This window comes from Lycorma delicatula, chromosome 6 (genome assembly GCF_047948215.1).
Source record: "Lycorma delicatula isolate Av1 chromosome 6, ASM4794821v1, whole genome shotgun sequence".
NCBI classification, from domain to species: Eukaryota; Metazoa; Arthropoda; class Insecta; order Hemiptera; family Fulgoridae; genus Lycorma; species Lycorma delicatula.
In genome coordinates, this window is record NC_134460.1 from 55,527,042 (window position 1) to 55,545,556 (window position 18,515).

General features: G+C 30.7%; 1 protein-coding gene across 1 annotated transcript; it reads left to right on the plus strand.

Annotated features, from left to right (window-relative positions):
• Nucleotides 1–2,057: 2,057 nt before the first annotated feature.
• LOC142326863 (uncharacterized) lies at nt 2,058–2,363 on the plus strand. Its single transcript, XM_075369596.1, has one exon. The coding sequence runs from the start codon at nt 2,058–2,060 to the stop codon at nt 2,361–2,363; it is 306 nt and encodes a 101-aa protein (XP_075225711.1).
• Nucleotides 2,364–18,515: the final 16,152 nt, after the last annotated feature.

An 18,515-nucleotide genomic window follows, 5' to 3' on the forward strand; every position in this document is an offset into this window, starting at 1 on the left:
AATTCTACTACACTTCTGGATGCGTTTGAATCAATTCTCGAAACACATTTTACACTCTGATGTTGGTACCTCAAAAACATGTTTTGAAAGGATTCAACAGTTTCTTGAGTTGAGGAAAATCGATGTCCATGCATTTTTTGTTGCATTCAGGAACAAATAGAAGTCGTTAGGTGATAAATCAGATGAATGTGGGTAATGAGATATTAATTCAGTGTCTTTCTCTGTTAAATAACCAATTATTTGATGCAGTGTGTGAGAGCTGGCATTTCATGATAAAGAATGATGCGACGTTTTAGAATTTTTACTTTTTTCATCGAAGACTTCTGGCAAACAAATTGTTGTGTGCTATTCAGCACTGACTTTTCTTTGATCCTCTGAAACAATGGTTGTTACATGTCCAGTGTAACCGAAGAAACAAACGATAATTTTCTTGGAAATGCTTCGCGAATGAACCACTTTTGTTGGACTCTGTTCATCTTGAAATACGCAGACAGTTGATTGTTACTTATTTTTGAGCTCGTACAAATATATCCAAGTTTCGTTTTCTGTTACGGATATTGCAGTTCCTCGATCGAATATTTTGAGCATTTCCTTACACCAACTGATAAGAGGATTTATTTTAGCTTCTGTCAAATTATGCGGAATCCATGGGGAACAGATCTTTTTTCTCAGCTAATAGACTTTGCTAGTAGACTTACTCTTTGCTAGTAGACTTTTCTCTTAGCTAGTAGACTTTGATATGAATAAGGATGCTTCTATCTCACGTTAAGCTGCCGATAACGGTTGTGCCGATGCTCTTCAATCATGTTGCGCACAACATCGATGTTTTTTGGAACAACAACCGATTTTGGTAGAATTTCATTAAAAATTCATCGCTGACGAAAGCGCGACCACGATGAAAGCGCGTCGTGGTCAAAAGCCACGATGAAAAAACGTCGTGCTTTTCGATTCGAGACATTGTTGTTAAGTTAGGCACTTACTAAAATTGTAAAAAATCATCCAGCGAAAACTTTCACGTGAAACTTTCAATTTTTTCACAAAATTGTTATTTTTTAAACGCTTACTATAAACAACTACTCAACCGATTTCTGACCTGTCACTGTTGTATCAATAAAAAACGTCAAATTTTATAATATTAATGTCACATCTAAGTAGGACCATCTAGTAGTCATTTGTAAAAACTAAAGAGTCGATCTCCTTAATTTCGTTTTTAATGCGAAGATGTTTATTAAATTATGTTAACATATCTATAATATATAACTCACTCTAGGGATAAATTAATAAAATTACTAAGGGATAAATTAATTTATTGTTCCACACTACATTTCCTATCTTTTTTATGGTGGGAGATATAAAGGATATGAGATACAATAAACAGCAGTCAAATTTGCTTTCTCTTAGGGTAATAATCTTCGTTATAGCCCCTATAGTAAATAAAATTAAGTTGCAATCTGTAGATTGGATATCACCTGTGTTTTAGTAGGCCTGGGATGCTTATATGTTGTAGAATATTCGGTTCTGTTGAGGGCACGGTTCTGTTGTAGACTGTTGAGGGCACGGTAAATTTTCAGATTTTTGGCGGCGTTCCACAGGGGTACGTTCTAGGACCCATACTCTGGAATGTTTTCTATGATGGAATATTCAGGCTTCCTTATCCGGTAGGAGTGAGGATTGTCGGCTATGCAGATGACGTTGCGGTACTGGTGGAGGATAGGGAAGTGGACCGTCTTGAAATTAAGGCAAATCAGGCCTTACAACTATTAGACGAATGGTTAGATAACAACCAACTCCGAGTAGCCCCAGCTAAGTCAAAATGCATTTTGCTCTCTGGCAGCAGAAGGGTCACAGGAATAAATATAGAAATAAGGGGGGAAATTATTCGTGAAGTCAGTAACGTCAAATAGTTGGGCGTATTCATAGATAAGAGTCTAAAGTACGGTTATCACATAGATATGATTTGCCAAAAGGTGGCCCCTACAATTAAGGCTCTAAGAGGTCTGTTTAATAACCACTGTGCACCGAAACTGGTGGTCAGAAGGTTGATCACAACGGCAATGATGTCATCTATCTTATACGCGGCACCAGTCTGGGGCACTGCAATGAATGTACAACGCAATAAACGCAAACTTAGAAGCGTGCACAGAGTAGCACTAATACGAGTTGTCTCAGGATATAGAACAATTTCTTACGATGCGTTATGTGTCTTAGCTGAAACGCCTCCCATTGAATTACAGATAAAAGGTCGAAGCATGAGGGCGGCAGGTGTGCCAAGAGCCGAGGTAGAAGACACAGTCGTTAGCAACTGGCAAACCGCGGTCACCGCTCAAACAGGTGAGTGGACAAGGAGACTATTCCCAATCTGAAAGAGTGGTTGGGTAGGGAGAAAGTCGGACTAAATTTCCACACCACTCAGTTGATGATAGGACATGGGTCGTTCGGGAAATACCTTAATAGAATCGGAAAAAGGCAGACGTCAAGGTGTCCGTACTGTCAGGAAGAAGACGACGCGGAACACACTGTATTCAACTGCTATAGATGGGAGGGTCTCACACATGAAATAAGGCATAATAACCTGAGACCTGATAACCTGGTTAGCTGGCTAATGCAATCCAATAACAACTGGGATTGGTTTTCCAATTTTACAAGCACCGTCCTCAAATCTAAAGAGGAAGAGGAGAGGCATCACAGACGATAGGCGTGAAGATAGGGCAGGGAGGACAGTCCCACCCCGGAGGGCCCGTATGCTTAGGTATGCGGGTTTCGGTGATGGGGTGGGAACTCCTGGGGTTGCTTGAAAGGAATAAAGAAAAGACCGAGTCCCGGCCGGCGGTGTCGGTTCCTGGGGGCGCTTCGCTGCTTGCTGGGGCTGGCGCCGCCGGTTTGAGGCAGGCATAAAAGAGTAAGACCGAGACCCGGTTCTCTGCGTGTGAGGGGGCGGCATACCCGGACCTTCCCTTACGTGCGGAGGATTAGAGGCGGGCAGCAATAAGAAAAGATCCGGAACCGGGTGGGCTTATCTACCGTGCCGGACGTACAGCCGGTGGGTGGGGAGGCCCCCTTAGAGTCACAAAGACACATCGCTGGGCCGTGTATACTTGAGTGGATGTCCGGCCCAGGGATGTAGTGGGGAAAAAAAAAAAAAAGAAGAATATTCGGTTCAATATAGAAAAAAAATTGAAATCACTTCCCTCCTCACTTTCTTTACTAAGCTTGACATGGGACTTGTTATTCTTGAAAAACAACTATTTCATTTTCGGAAGTTACTTGTAATTCGTATCAGTTTGCCCCATTCATACGGTTATGAAATTTAACAAAAACATAAAAAATAGGAAGAAAATTATAGGAATTCTGATGTTTGAATTCTCTAGCCTGTAAATGTTAACAAGATTTAACGTTGACAGGATATTCATAAATCAATATTTTAAAAGTGTTTGAACTTTTTATTAAATTAACATCTCCTGTGATCGTTCATAAAAAAAATGGCAAGAGTTTTATATCGCTTTTAGAATTTTACAATATTGAAAATTAATTAATTAGATTTATAAGAGTAATTTTTTAAAAATGAAAAAAAATTAAGTAAACTTTAAGATACCAAATTAAGGGTTAGTAATTAATTGTTTAATCGTCTATTTTAAATTAACAAAAGGAAATTCAATATATTAAAATGTATGTAGAAAATAAATATTTTTGTGTTCATATTTTAAATTTGGTTTTATGTTTTTTCTTAATTTGGATGTATAATATATTTGCTAAAGTTGTATCATTAGATCGATTGAAAATAATAATGTTACATTTTTAAGTACAAGTTAGAGTTTTGCCCAACGGTTATAAAAAATAAATCCGAAATTAGAAAATCTTTCTAAGAGGAATTGATAAATGATTAAAGAAAAGATAAAAAATAACAAAATTAATTACGAAATAAACAATACTTGCCAAACACACTACAAAAATAATATTTCTACTAGTATTTATAAAATAAATATAACTTACGAAGTAACGTTTTTGACATTTCCATTTAAAAGCGGAAAAAGTTTTTACCACTAAGTTAAAATCGATTTATATCTTCATCCAGATTGCAAGTCCCGATCTTGATTGTTTTTAAATAAATTTCCCTTTTTTTTTTGACTGGGGTTAACTAAAATACTTCATATTTTTATGTCAACAACTAATAAATTTATTTTTAGTATTTATAAAATAGTACGGGTATTCTTTTTGTGGGTTTTCATTAACATTTTTACTTTGAAAAGTTTCGTGTATTACAATCCGAAGAAAGAATTTTATAGTTAAGCCGGTTTGGTTTTTTTTTCTTGAAAATTCTGGGTAAAGAGATCTGATTAGAAATATAGTACAATCAATCTGTAATGTGGCCATTCGTTGACAACTGTTATATCCACATATTTGGCTTACCACGTTATTTCAAAGTAAAAGTGATCATTTTTTTTTTTTTTTAAATTAACATCTAAAAGTGATAAATGAAGAAAAAATTAATACCAATTGAATCAATATTGTAATATAACTGCAATAATACAGAAGTCGCAGTTGAAAATGAGAATATCATGATATAAAATAGAATGTACTACTGAGTATGTATTGCGGAGTACTTACATTTTCGTAGCTGGATTTCATTTTCACTTTTTTTTTGGAATGGTAAATTACTTAAATTGTACAGTCTTTTAAGCTCATTCCCTTATAGTCTAATTAAAATTATAGAACTGTAATAACTAATTTGATTTAAAAATACCATAATGTAATATACAGTACTACTTTAAACACATTACTACATTAACGCAGCACATCTGAATGTGTACAATTTAGCAGTTACATTTAAGACCGTTAAATGCGTTTCTATATATCGACTAATAATTAATTTTTTTTTAATCTGTAATTATTTTTTATATCTAACAGTTATTTTTCGGTGGTACATCCTTCTATCCGTATTATAACAGTATACGCCTATTTTGAACCGCGTTATAGCGAGGTTGTATTGTGTATATCGGCTCCTAATCCTGTCGATATGTCAAATAATAACTATTGTATATCACAGGCTGTTTTTATATGGATTGTGAAACAGATGAAAGTATTCATACATCTGCCTACCTTCGTTAATATTTTATACGTAAAGTATTATTTTGTTAATTTTGATTTCTAAGTGTTAATAAGGTAATAATTTCAATCTAAATCAGTCATTTTTATATTTAAAAGAGTCAGTTGTTTTGTACAACTATAGTAACGTTTTTATCGAAGGTACAAGTGATAAAAATAATTTTAATTGATTGGTTATTTGACAAATCCTATACTTACAAAAGAACAAGTTTTTTAAGAAAAGCAAAACAGAACCCGTTTTGTTTATTTTGAGTTAATTATTTAAAAAATTAATTAAATTTTTTAAATTAAATAAAAAATGATAAAAGGTATGTATTAATTATATATGCATAAATCTGTTGTATGATGCTTTATTTTGATTAAGTTAAAATTCTGTAGATGAATTTCATTGGACGGCTAAATTAATTAATATATATATATATATATATATATATATATTCATTCCAAACACTTCTAATAGATATTGTGTTAAAATTAATAGTAGAAATATATTTTAAATATAAAATAACTATAAAAATGATTTGTTTTAAAAAATCTGAAAAAAAAATCTTTCGGTTTATTTATGATGGGCAAGCGGAAAATTTCATTCTAAAATTATTTGATCAATTCTTCTTCAGTAATAAACTGCTTCAATATATTACGTGCACGTGCACATACACACACACACATACACACACACACACACTGTATTTAAAAAATTGCGCATATATAACGTGTTAATTACATTTAAATAATTTTGGTAGATTTTGATCATTAGCAGATGAAGAATTTATTAGAATTGTATTAAAAAAAGGATCATTGCCTTCGTGATCATCTGTAAATATACTGGTATGACATATTCTACTTTTGGTTTTTTTTTTAATGAAAGTAATTATAATGACAATAATTTTTATACCTTTATGTTTTCGTGTAGTTAAAATATTTTCAGTGTTCATTTTTTAACAAATTTATTTTGTTTAGTGAACTCCTTTTGAAAGAGATAATATTTTCTACAGTTTTATCAATATCTCCAGTGGATTTAACATTCCCATGAGTGTTTTGACCTTCTTTACGATTGGTGTATGTTGAGATCGTAATTCGCTCATACTACACATAACTTCAGCAGTAATTCCATGCTAATTATTGCAATTTTATATATACTTTAATACGAATATATCTTGAAGTTATAATTAGTTATATTTAAATTTTATTTTTTGGTTAATCATTTATAAAATAATGTAATTTAAATTTATATTAAAAAAAAAAATCAACTTACACTTTAATTTAACTCTTTAAAAAACTTAACTCTTTAAGGTATCTTCCTATTTTTTGATATTAAACTATATAAAGTTTTATTCATTAAATTTTCGTTAATATGAAACTTAAATAATAATATTGATAATTTGGGAGAATAACTAGAAAAATGAACAGTTCTTAATGTAATATTTTGATAAGAATCCAAAAATATAATTATAGGATATATATATATTATTATTATTATTATTATGCTTTTACGGCCAACATGGGACCACTTAAGTCAATTTTAGTTGGATCTTTTCTGAGAAAAGCGTGTTATTTTACTCTTTCGAGCTGCCCAGTATTTCTTCATCCGTTCAGATCTTGCTTTCTTTTCTTCATCCGTAAACACCCTCTTCGTTGTATTTTGTCGTTTGTCTGTCTTTTGTTTAAATCTAATGCTCTTATCTTTTAGCTTTGTAATTTTTCCAGTTTTATTCTGTAGGTCAGTCAGGGAAATTCCCAATTCTTTCATATCTTCTCTAATTTCTTTGATCCATCCTACTTCTAGCTTTTGGAACCAGAGCTTTTCAATGATATTTCTTGACAGTCTTGTTTGCGGTGTCCTTATGAGATGACCGAAGAAAGAGATTCTTTTTTCCGCATAGTATCAGTAACAGGCTCTATTTCTCGATACACCACCTCATTTGGCACAATCCACCATTGGCCTTCTTTTTGGTGTTTTTTATTGATACACGTTCTGACAATTCTCCTCTCTATTTTCAGAATTTTTTCAGTTCGGTTTTTCTGAGTGATTTTGAAAAGGGTCTCGCTTCCGTAGGTGACTTCTGGCTGTACTGCAGTTTTATAATGTTTAAGTTTTGTTTTAGCAGAAAGGCATTTTTTGTTATATGTTGACCAAGTTAATTTTTGGGATTTAATCATTTTATTTGTCCTGTTTTGCCATGTCACTTTTTCATTTAAATTATAAGTTATTATTTCCCCTAGATATTTAAATTGTTTTACTATTTTAATTTTCTGATTGTTTACCGTAATGTGCTCTATTACCAGAGGATCTATGGCCATTAGTTCAGTTTTTTCGAAAGAGATATGAAGCCCTATCTTTTGTGCTAGGTTTTGAAGGGTCATGATTTGTGTTTTGGCTTCTTGAATATTATTTGTATATATATATATATATATATATATATATATATATATATATATATATATAAAACAGATTACTTTTGCACATAAAGGAAACGAAGTTCCTTAAACTTGAAATAATGGTTATTTAATCATATAGGATATGTCTGTAACAGTTTAGAATAGTAATTTTATAATCAGTCTGCAGTCAGTTACAGTTTGTATTGCTATACTAAAGCAATTTTGATTGTATTTTCTCTTTTTCAAGAATAATTAATATCATTATAATCTATTTTTACTGTAAATTAATAAAGGATAGTTCATAAGCTGGAAAGATGAATCTGTATCCATAATCAAAAAAGTGATTGGAACTTCAAATATTAGTAATCCCTTTGAAGTACCTAAATTCTGTAAATAAATAAAAAACCTAAAATATAAATAAATAGGTAAAAACATTTTCAAACTAAATATTTTAATATTACAGTAAGAAGTGTGTAATAATTCTTCTTTTCCGGCTCTACAGCCCTTGTTGAGCCCTGGTCTCCTTCATAATAGTACTTCAAGTTTTTTGATTTTCTCAGAAATTATCCTTCATCCTTTCACTCCCACTGTTACAGAATCCCGAGCAACTTCATCCAAACATCTTCGGTCTGGACGTCCCATTCTTTTTCTTACTAAATAACTTAATAAAGATGTTTACACGTTATTACCAAGATCTATCCTGCTCTATTTTTTGTGTTAGTATCCGTATTTGATTCCGGTGCTAGACTATCGTGTAGGCTTTACAATAAGTAGATTTTAATAGGGTCATATCTGCCCTGCACTCAACCCCCTGACTAGGAGGAACATTGCCTTCTCTATTAGGATTGCCGTTCCTTAGCCATAAGGATTTCGTTTTTAGTCGACAGGCGTTTTTATCTCTTTCGATTCTGCTAGGTAACGACAACCTTTAAAATGCCATACATTGCTTAAGGTTGAGCCCGAGGATTCATATAAATAGGATTTGCTGGCAGAGCTGACCGACTGCGTAAACAGATACTACTCCCTTTGACAGAAAACAGAAGGCATTTAATAGTGAAAAATTCCTTAGATAGTAATTTTTACCGGCTTTTGACGCCGTAAGTTTTAATTAAGAAATATATTTAAGTATTAGATTTAAAGAATAATTAAATTATCAGTAATTTAATTAATATAGCAGTCAATTTAGTAAGGTAAAATATATTCTATATTTATATAAAGATATGTTATTTTTAAAATAAAATGTATTTAAGAGATATGAGATTGCTTAAATCATTTCTGTTCTTTGATATGTATAATTTTTTTCATAAAAAAATTCTAAATAAACTAAACCAGAAAGAAAGGAAAAAGATGATTTCTTTGTATAAAAAACAACAAACAGGAGTATAACATTTTCTGAAATAATCGATCATTTATAAAACCATTCGTCATCTTGGATGTTTGAAGTGGTTGTGGAACTAGATCCTACCCTACTAAAGAGCATTTGTATGTGTGTGCGTTCCCCTTAGCTGAGAACATGCTTACAGGATTGAACATACTACCAGTAAAAAATCATAAGATTTTTTTCTTAAATATTTATAAACAATAAATAACAACTGTAATAATAATTATAAAATAAATTAATAAATTTTATTGGCTTATTTCATTCATTATCGTAGCAGATTTTAAAACACAACTATTTTTGATACAAATAAATCGATCCTGAAAATATTATCGATTATCCATTTAGAATCGTATATATGATTTTTTTATGGGCTTGTAATTACAATTAAACATACATATAAGCAAAACCGTGGGTCAAATCAAATAGAAAATAATAAAGGTCAAAATTATAAGAAACAATAAATTAGAAGAATTTTGAATCCTATGTATCCTCCTTAGCGATTTATTGATTTTGAAGACAACTTCTCTTTAGTTATTCTGTCAAGGAAAGGTTATTTTCGTATTACGATAATTTGTTTCGTAAAATGAATATAATAAATAAATAATAAATTAATTAATTAAATTTATATTTAAGCTTCCAGCTCTCGTATTGAGTGAATTTGCATATGGATATTATGGATGTTGATGGAAATGCTGAGTGTGCAATCTTTAAAATATGCCTAAACTGATCTACACCAAATTTAATTAGGAAGATTTTCTCAATCCATACTGAAAAAACTTTTCTTTTTTATGTTTGAGGAAAAAGACGTAATTAGACAAAAGTTAATCAATTTTGGATGCCTAATAGTAACATTTAGATAGCCGCCCGTCAGGGCAACCCGCCCGGAGGGCTTAGATGCGAAGGCGTGCCTACGGCACGCCCTACAGCTAGTATTATACTGTCCACTAGAATGTGTAGTTTATTTGGAAGTTTAATAGTTTGAATAAACAAGTAAATAGTTTTTTTTTTCTAAATTAGGCGGTTTTGAATTGATAGAGCACTTTTGTTCTAGTAAAAATAATTTCGAACTATATAAACCATATTATAAATTAAGAGTTAATTGTTAATGTTTTCAATTAATAATTATAAGAATGTAATTAATTCGTTGTGTCGTATTTAAACACCTGGCACTTGTTTTCATTATTTGAAATATTAAGCTGAAGTCATAAGTAAAATTTAAAAAATTCTAATTCTAATGAACGTTACTAATACAAAATTTAAGTAAAATCATCTACTTTAGCATGAATTAACATAATAATAATAATAATAATAATAATAATAATAATAATAATAATAATAATAAATAATAATAATAATTCTCGGTGCGGGTATAGTTTTAGCTAATTTAATGTTACGACATGGCAATACTGTTTTAATTATAAATGGGATTGTACGAGCATGTGGTGGGTGTTTATTTAGTGGTGTATTTGGTTTATATGTTTATATTAATTTAATAATGTATGTATTGTAAACTGATCTACGAAAAACTTCTTTAAATAATATTTTTATTGGACTTCGGGCAGTTACTAATTAAAATTACAGTTAAAAAAATTAAGAAATTCTTTAGTAAAAAAAATTATAATGCAAAGTAAAACATTATGAATTTTCGATTTATTTAATTTGTCATAGTTGTTAATTATAATTAAGTTATAATAAGCAATCCGTTAGTTCCGAAACCCGGTACATAGAAAGAATCTAATTTTAATTACTCGTTAATTATTTTGAAAACCCAAGTAAAAATTTATAAAAAAAGGAACAGTATAAGCAAATACCATGTAAAATATACTACCTTTCAAAATGTACTGTATATTCAAAAAAATTTCTTTCATCCATTCAAGATGATGAACGCTTGGGACGCTCAAAAACCCGAAGATGTGGTCGCCAAAATCTATAATTCCGTAATAAATGATCGCCAACTAAATTTTGCTGATATTTTAAACATATCGATAGACTGATCAACAACATTTACTTTTTATTTGATAAGAAAAAGTTTTTCGCTGTAAGAGTACTGAGTTAACAGTCGAACAAAACTGCATTCGACTGAACACTTATCGAGGGTGTTAAGAATTATTTAAACGCGATTCCGCGGAGTTTCTTTAAAATTTTTATAATAGTAGATGAAACAAGAATTTACCCATTACAAGCTAGAAACTAAACAGCAATCCAAAGAAAAAGTAGATGGGAGTAGGCGAAAGTGTGGCTAAAGAAATCGAAAACGGTTTTATTTGCAGGAAAAATCATGGCTACAATATTACTGGGATTCTCGTAATGCGGTGCTCGTAAACAATCTGAAAAAAGTCAGAGTCAGCACCGAGAAGTAGGAAACGGATGCTATTCAAACTAAATGCCCCCATCTGGCCAAAAAGAATGTGATCTTTCACTGCATATCTGCACACATGGTGGGTTGCTGCAAAACGCCATGACATATGCTTCGATGTGTGCTTCTACATCTACCGTATTCACTGGAATTGGTTCCAAGCTATTATTCCCTCTTCCCAAACCTGAAGAAATGACTGTGGACGAAGGTTCAGTTCAAATAATGAGGTCAAAACTGGACAAAAGCTTATTTAGTAGAGTTTGACAAATCCCATCATACTGAAGGATTTATAAATCCAGAAGTTCGACGCTCTGAATGAATGGAATGGCAAGGAAAAAAATTTTTGAAGAATCTTGCATGTTCTTTGCCAGATACCAATTCTATCTTTTTAAAATATTTTTAAATAAATATTAATCAATATTTTTAGAATGAGAATAATAAATTCTCATTATGAGAATTTCTATAGCTCCTATATTTCATTATATTTCTCTTACGGTTTATAAACAAGTATAATAAACTACAATAGTTACAACAAAATAAATAAAGCTTTGGGGAAGTTTTGGATTAGAATTGTACAATATTTAATGCAGATAACAGTCACTGTTCAGTTCGTCAGCACAAAAATAAACTAGTATTGTATCTTTTTGAACAGAATTTCCAATTTAGAGTTCATTTTATATGCTAATTGAATTATTTTGAATAATGGAATAGTGACAATCCACAATCAATATCTAAAAAAAAAAACATTTCTTTATTTAAAAATAAAAATTATATTTTACGCTTTTAAAATTTAATATTATATGTCTACGTAATCAGAAAAGCTTCATAAAAAATTAATATAATGAATGAAAGCACTTTAGCTTAGTGATCTAATAAATCTTTCAACGTAATAACGATTTTACGTTCAGTTATATATTTTGTAGTTTAAATTTATAATAAATAAGTTTATTAATTAAAATACTGAATTATTTTATTTTAATTAAATAATTTATCAGAGGCTTAGTTTATAAAATAATGATCAAATGTTATAATAATTGATTAAAATAAAGATAATAAAATGTTTACGTTGAAACATTATATAAAAACATTTAGAAAAAGACTGTTCATTACCTGGATTAATATTTAATTTTATCGTTCTTTTATTAGGTAACTATATTGCTCTGTTCATAGAAATCCCAAGTGCCTCATTGGCTCTTAACCTTACGTAGTAGATAAATAGATCTAAAGACAGATGCTCTTACTTTTCGGTAGACAAACAATTTTATTAAAAATATAATAATAGTAAAAAAACTCCTGTTTAAGTAATGAAAAAGCTTAATTATAATAAAATATTTAATAAACCCTCGATAAAAGTTAAAGGAATAAAGAATTCATGCAGTACAATTATTTAGAATTTTTCAAATCACCGCCAAATTAAAAACAAATTACAGTCGACAATTTACACACTTTTGACATTGAAATTTAGTAAGATACTAAATACTCTTATCCATTACTTTTAAGTTCGGTTTCTATATTATAGTATTTTTTATTTGAAATTCTATTGTTTTATTTTTATTTATAATATGGGTAAGCCAGAGAAAAAAAGTCCATTCGTAGGATGTAAAAGATGAGATACCTATGTGTTGTTAAAACGATAAGACGAGAAATAAAGTAAAATTACTATCAAACTTGAACTTATTCTGTATGGAATTCGGTTGTCTGTAAAATATTTTTATTTTAACGTCTTTAATAAAATTTTTTGAAAAATCGAAAATATTTTGAATATACAGTATCTTCGATATAAATTTTTAGTATAGGTGAAAGAGCAATTATTTGAAAAACTTCCGGTGAATTTGAAAACCCTTCATCAAAAACCACTAAATTTTTAACAAAGAAAATATGAAACGTTTGGTTTTATTGGTTAGTAAAAAAAGAAGTTATTTCTGTTATATACATTCAATAAGGTGTGTTTTACAGTTTTGCGCTGATTTCAAATCTGTAAACCAAAGTTGAATGGAATTAGATTTTTTTTAATGACAAGCTTTAAGAAAAAAACTTGATTTTTTAAGAAATTATATAGCGTATACAATGATATTATCTTACTTAATATGTGTTTTTTTAAAAAGTTTTATCCTATTCAACCTTTGGAAAATCCCTTTTTAATCACTAGCAGTAATCATAAAGGATATTTGGGTTCCATTTTCTCTGACTGTTTCCATTATTGTTGCATCCTGGTAAAAGCGTTTACTGTGCATATCGCCAAGAATTAGGTGGGAAAAACTCCAAATGTGTATTTTTAGAGATGTATTGCTTCCCAGTTGTTTATAGTTTTCAAGATCATTCACCAATTTTAGATAGTTTTCAGCCTTCTTTTTGTCTAGGAATTTAACAAATATTTTGGCCTGGATTTTGAAATGATACTAAGCTGCTTTCTCAGATTTATTTAAACTCCTTTTCAAGTCCGAACCCTGTAATTTAGCTGACGTATCTGTGGTCCAAAAAATATTCCTTCTTTAATTATTGTGTCTGATTCTGAGAAATGTGTTCTTAAGATATAAGAAACCTTGGCCAATACGAACTATTGCTTTGATAAAATGTTTCATAAAATCAAGTTTTATGTGAAATAGTAGAAGATACACATATTTTAGATTCAAAGGAGCTTGATAAATAACTTTTTCCTCTCCAGCTGTGAATGATTCTCTTTTCCGTCAGTTTCTTATAATTTACTTTCTTTCGTTAGATTATTTGATTCGTCCTATCACTACTGTCCCATTCGGATAAGAAACAACAGTACTTAGTAAAATTGAGTCCTAATAAAATGGCCTTCAAGTTCCTCATCTGTTCCAAAAATACTATTCATACAAATATCATCTGTAAACATTTCATGTTGTCATACGTCTCCTTCATAAACGTCTCTGCATAAACAAGAAAAATTGTTACTCATTTTCATTGCGAAGGCATATTTTAATCTAAAAATAATCTCCATTCCGTAGGATTTGATGCTGTCGTAGAAAATCCAATAATGAATTTACATCATTGCAGTACATTACATTAACTTGAAAGGAGAGCAGGTGCTGAAATTCTTGCTGTGTTACACAAAAAACATATTTTACTCCCATTTTCGAGGAAATTCCAGTCTTTTAACCTTAAAGCTAGTAACTCTGACAAGACTTTAGACAAATTAAGATCACGAATCAGATAATTAAATTCTGCTTCAGTATTGTTGGAAGGCTTAGCGCTCTCAATGGATCCACTTTTTCTCTATACTTTTCAAATCACCAGATCGTTCGTCATCGTTCTAAACTCCATACTTCTGGAGGACATCGAACAGGTAACTTATCATTGTGAGGAATAATTTTATGTCTGAAGGAAGACTAGAATAAATTTCAGATTTCTTAAATTTACTTGAGATGTCTTTGTTTATTGCGATACAAAAACCAGTATCTCTCCATACCATAGGAAAACCAAAGGACCTAAGTTGCTGCTTCGCAGTTGACAAATTGCTTAGTAAAGGTACAAGAGAATTACAGCAGCGACGAAGGACAGACAGACCTTTAGACTGGACACGGATCTCCAGACATGGCTGGACCACGAAAGGTTTTAAAGCATATCTGTGCGTACGGATGTTGAAACCCTATCTGGAATGAAACTTCTGAGGGGGAGAAAGATACCGTAGAACGCATGGTGTTCTTGCGTATTCTGTTCCTGCAGTATAGTGAAGCGTCGTATAGAATTCGACGTACTTTCCCCAGATAACATCATAGCGACTATCTTGCAGACAGAACGGACGTGGCACACTGTTTACACGATGTCCGTGAAGATAATCCATATGAAAATGGTGGAAGAAGTGTAGAAATGAATAATTCCCCCTCATTATCTTTTGGGGCACCATCATATTTAATCAGGCCTGATCCCGCTAGGTGGAGTAAATGGTAAAATAAAGAAAGATATGAGGGTGTAGCACTTACTCTGACCTCCTGTTTTACATCCACAGTAGAGTTCATATGTTTCTTTTTACCGAAGCAGTGATATTTCTTCTTCAAGATTTAAAAGATAATTCATCCCATTCATACCAAAAATATTTAGGATAATTCATAGAACTAAGAGGCATTATTACAAATATTATTAACAGTACACAAAAAATAAGCATGAAGCACAACAAAATCAGTACACATCTGTATCAGATAAAGTAGAATTAAAACAAAAGACTAAATTTTCCATAGTCGCATGAAAGCCGGAACAAAACCGATCTTCTTTTTTAATTACTTCACAGTAGAAATAGTGATTGAAATTGAACTGGAAGTGACGTGCCATCATAATCAATTATGACACTGATACTCCTCGAAATTATTCCACTCTGAGCCTTTTATAAATACCCGGCCTTTGTGGTGCGAGAGGTAGTATCTCGACCGTTCATCTGGAGGTTCCGGGTTCATATCCCGGTCAGGCTGGCATTTTTACACGTTTAAAAATTGCCATTTCATCTCATCCTCTGAAGCAATATCTACCGGTAGTTCCAGATGCTAAAAGTCAAAAGGCCTTTTTTAAATACGGTTCATTTACAAATATCTTGAGACACTCATACTTCATATTTTAATTTAAAAACATTAACTCGTAATAAATCTTTTCAAGTGTTTACTCTTAATAGAGAAATAGATCGTTTTAACAATTTTAATCTTTATAAGCCAAAATTACAAAAAAATTGAAGCCCTTTAGGACAGATTTGGAGATCAGCGTCAAAAAATACGTAACATTAAGCCAAAATTATCTATGTAATAAAACAGTGTAGACCACTGATTATTAGACAGTTAACAGGAAAAGTTTCTTTGCATGTTTACATAAATATATAAAGTTGTGTTAGGCTAGAAAATAGCCAAAAAAGAATAATTCTCTTAAGCTAATCTTTAGTGTTTTTAATAACAAATTTTAGTAATAAAATAAAACCATTAGGATTAACAGAATATAGAATGTTAAATAAAATAAGACAATCCTTAATCTTTTACTGTCATTATGAAGCCTCAAAATCAGCAATAAAAATATAACAATTACAATAAAAATAGAAAATTTAAAAGTATTTTTACTAGGCTACAATAATTTATACATTTTTTTTCTTAATCTATTGCATTGATTGTGTTATGAAAAACCAGTCTATATATCAAATTGGTAGTTTTAATTGTATTGTGTGTACCTTAATAACAGTTGTAAAGGGGGGTGCTGTGCCCATGATGAATAATTCTGCTGCGATCGTTAAAAAAAAATACTTTATCTTTGTTACATTACAACTTAATTATCTGTCTTTTGTTTCGACTGTAATTATTAATTTTTGTATACGTGATTATGCAAGCAAGAACTGTAACTAGTTAAGTCAACTCGCAAAAAATGAAAAATTTTGTATTAACTTTACGCTGGTGACAGATGTGACAAACACAATATTAAAATATATTATTTATGTTGCAATAAGTGAATAAAAAAGATATATATATATATATCTTTAACTGAGCTACATTTCATTGACAATTTATTATTTGTATCCCGTAATTCGAATTAATTTTTCAAAAAGGAACAATTCAAGTTAATGTAAGTGATTCTTTATTATTGTAAAGTGGCTGTAGACTACATAAAAGAACGTGACAGATGTTTCTTGTAGTATGCTTCTGTCAAAATGAATCTGTTAATTCTATATCTTTCTCACGTATACAGTGAGTTTGTGATTGAATTTGGTTTACATTTTAAATTCTTACTCAGTATTACAAAGTTTATAAGGGAAAAGTTCAAACAAGAAATAGTACATTTGACGTTGTTTTTTTAACATTTTCAGACTACTATTATTTTTTAAATATCTTCTGTTAAAATCGTATTAAATTACATGCATAGAACATGTTAGAAAAATTATACGATTATTTATTTAGGTAATAGAAACTGCATCTTGACGCCCTACTAACTGGGACCAAAAATTTCTTCCTGACTTTGAAACGACATTTTTAGAAAGAAGCGTCGGTGCAATTATTTCAACATATAAGATGGAATTAGGTTTTCCATACTTTTAATTACTACCAGAAATATTTAAAAGCTAATTTAACAACTTTATCTATACAATAAAGACTTTTTTGAACTATCCTGCTTAAATATGGAATAATAATAATAATAATATCGATCTCCCTGACAAAGTAGTAGCATCTCAGCCTTTCATCCGAAAGTCCTGGGTTCAAATCCTGGTCAGGCATGGCATTTTTCATAACAGTTTAAACCTTAATATATTGCATAAAAATAATATAAATAAAGGTCCAGTTATATCTACATAAATAAGGTCCTTCGTCTATCTACACAAGCCATAATAATTATAAGACATTTTACTATGGGTTACTTAATTACTTAGATGGCGACTTAATGGTGACTTAATTACTTCATGCATGATTGAAATACAATCAGCAACAGAATCAGGAAGATAAACTAAGCACCTTGCAAAAGAAACCAATGAAACTGGCTGCTACATCCAAAGAAAAATATTATTCTTTCTGGATCTAACATAAGGGACTCGTAACCAATTTTAGTTATATCACTGAGAATACTTCTTTTGAGTACCTTATTAGTAAATATAACATTCCGAAAAAACCGCCAATTATTCAGGAAACTACGACTCCAGAAACCAACACTACTCCTTATAATTAGAAGTCACTTCACCAAAACCTCTGTAGGTCAAAAATAAAACAAGACATCTCTGAACAGATTCAATTAAATTAGAAGTGTAAGTTTCTATTACAATTCCATTCTAAAATGCGTTATTCAAACACTAGACTAACCTTTGTCTTACACAGATGAAGGATCAATCGAACATCTTGAAACAAGTGACATACCCATAAAAGCAGTCCAAGGGTTCTACTTGCTATTCCTGAAACATTTTCATTAAACAAAAATTTGCAATCAAACTAAACGCCGAGATCTGTAACTGGTCTTTTCTACGTACACTGATCAAACTCATGGAAATATTTAGCTTTGAATGTATTTTTAAAATACAACGGTTTTTTATAGATTGAGGGGCATTCTATTAACAACATACGATTTATGTATTCTATTAATTTTTTCGCTTAGGAAAATCTTTACAATTCACATTAGCACAAATTTTATATAATCTACAAATATAAGAGTGTATGAAGAAAAGAAAGTAGCGATGGTATTTATGTAAAAAATGAAAAAGCAGAGGGCCCAAATTACAACTCAGAGGTATATTGGGTGAAATCCTACCGATACCTTTAAATCGAAGCTCAAAAAGGTAGGACTATAGCTAACTTAAAATACTACCTTTAATACGAAAAAGTA